Source organism: Penaeus chinensis, chromosome 41 (genome assembly GCF_019202785.1).
Source record: "Penaeus chinensis breed Huanghai No. 1 chromosome 41, ASM1920278v2, whole genome shotgun sequence".
In the NCBI taxonomy this organism is placed as follows: domain Eukaryota; kingdom Metazoa; phylum Arthropoda; class Malacostraca; order Decapoda; family Penaeidae; genus Penaeus; species Penaeus chinensis.
In genome coordinates, this window is record NC_061859.1 from 18,588,678 (window position 1) to 18,591,177 (window position 2,500).

The window sequence follows — 2,500 nt, forward strand, 5'->3', positions numbered from 1 at the left end:
AGACAGTCTCACTCAGTCACACTCCCAGACAGTCTCACTCAGTCACACTCCCAGACAGTCTCACTCAGTTCACACTCCCAGACAGTCTCTACTCAGTCACACTCCCAATCATCTACCTCAGGTCACACTCCCCAGACAATCTCACTCAGTTCACACTCACAGACAGTCTCACTCAGTCACACGTCCAGACAGTCTCACTCAGTCACACTTCCCAGTACAGTCTCACTCATGTCACTCGACCCCAGACAGTTTCTCACTTCAGTCACACTCCAAGACAGATCTCACTCAAGTCACACTACCAGTACAGTCTCACTCAGTCCCACTCCCCAGACAGTGCCTCACTCAGTCACACTGCCTCAGACAATCTCACTCAGATACACACTCCCCAGACAGTCTCACTCAGTCACACTCCTCAGAACAGTCTCTCCTCAGTCAACATCCCAGACAGTCTCTACTCAGTCAGCACACTCCAGACAGTCTCCACTCAGTCACACTCCCAGACAGTCGTCACTCAGTCACACTCCCAGACAGTCTCACTCAGTCACACTCTCCCAGAACAGTCTCACTCAGTCACACTTGCCCAGACAGTTCTAACTCAGGTCACACCAGGTCCCAGACAGTTCTCACCTCAGTCACACTCCCAGACAGTCTCACTCAGTCACACTCCCCAGACCAGTCTCACATCAGTCACACTCTCCAGACAGTTCACAGTCAGATCACATCTGCCCAGACAGTCTCACTCAGTTCACACTCCCAGACAATCTCACTCAGTCACTCTCCCAGACAATCTCACTCAGTCACACTCCCAGACAGTCTCACTCAGTCACACTCCCAGTCTCACTCAGTCACTCTCCCAGACAATCTCACTCAGTCACACTCCCAGACAGTCTCACTCAGTCACACTCCCAGACAGTCTCACTCAGTCACACTCCCAGACAGTCTCACTCAGTCACTCTCCCAGACAATCTCACTCAGTCACACTCCCAGACAATCTCACTCAGTCACACTCCCAGACAGTCTCACTCAGTCACACTCCCAGACAGTCTCACTCAGTCACACTCCCAGACAGTCTCACTCAGTCACACTCCCAGACAATCTCACTCAGTCACACTCCCAGACAGTCTCACTCAGTCACACTCCCAGACAGTCTCACTCAGTCACACTCCCAGACAGTCTCACTCAGTCACACTCCCAGACAGTCTCACTCAGTCACACTCCCAGACAGTCTCACTCAGTCACACTCCCAGACAGTCTCACTCAGTCACACTCCCAGACAATCTCACTCAGTCACACTCCCAGACAGTCTCACTCAGTCACACTCCCAGACAGTCTCACTCAGTCACACTCCCAGACAGTCTCACTCAGTCACACTCCCAGACAGTCTCACTCAGTCACACTCCCAGACAATCTCACTCAGTCACACTCCCAGACAATCTCACTCAGTCACACTCCCAGACAATCTCACTCAGTCACACTCCCAGACAGTCTCACTCAGTCACACTCCCAGACAGTCTCACTCAGTCACACTCCCAGACAGTCTCACTCAGTCACACTCCCAGACAGTCTCACTCAGTCACACTCCCAGACAGTCTCACTCAGTCACACTACCAGACAGTCTCACTCAGTCACACTCCCAGACAGTCTCACTCAGTCACACTCCCAGACAATCTCACTCAGTCACACTCCCAGACAGTCTCACTCAGTCACACTCCCAGACAGTCTCACTCAGTCACACTCCCAGACAATCTCACTCAGTCACACTCCCAGACAGTCTCACTCAGTCACACTCCCAGACAATCTCACTCAGTCACACTCCCAGACAGTCTCACTCAGTCACACTCCCAGACAGTCTCACTCAGTCACACTCCCAGACAGTCTCACTCAGTCACACTCCCAGACAGTCTCACTCAGTCACACTCCCAGACAGTCTCACTCAGTCACACTCCCAGACAGTCTCACTCAGTCACACTCCCAGACAGTCTCACTCAGTCACACTCCCAGACAGTCTCACTCAGTCACACTCCCAGACAATCTCAAGCCAACTGACTCACGTTCAGAAGCATATTCCAAAATTCTCAATATCACTTCCTTAGCACGAGATACAGATTACTTTCAGCACTGGACAAGGGCACTGTCTGTGATGGAGGTGTGTTGGTGGCCAGTCCGAGTTGTTGCAAAGTTCTGGGGGCTTATTGCTCGCTCTGCAACTGCTGTTATGACACACCGACTGTCATAGCACAAGGTGAGGTTACATCGCTTGCTCTTTTTCTTCTTTTTAACCTTCCTTGTATTTTTCTTGTTGTTCTTCCTATTATTAAATTCTTATTCCTTTTCTTCTGCTCATTTTGCTTTGTCTTTTTCTTCTTTCTTTTTTTTCTTCTTCTTTTTCCACTTCCTCTTCATCTTTTCTTCTTCTTCTTCTTCTTCCTCTTCTTCTTCTTCTTCTTCTTCCTCTTCTTCTTCTTCTTCTTCTTCTTCTTCTTCTTCTTCTTCTTCTTCT

At 49.9% G+C, this 2,500-nt stretch overlaps 1 protein-coding gene across 1 annotated transcript in view; it reads left to right on the plus strand.

Moving 5' to 3' along the window:
* The window catches only part of LOC125047504 (N-alpha-acetyltransferase 60-like), an 11,170-nt gene that overhangs the window by 7,071 nt on the left and 1,599 nt on the right, over positions 1-2,500 (plus strand). The window contains exon 6 of the mRNA XM_047645742.1: positions 2,104-2,242. Coding sequence (XP_047501698.1) covers positions 2,104-2,236 — 133 coding nt within the window. The 3' untranslated portion in view covers positions 2,237-2,242. The remainder of the gene's footprint in view (positions 1-2,103; positions 2,243-2,500) is intronic.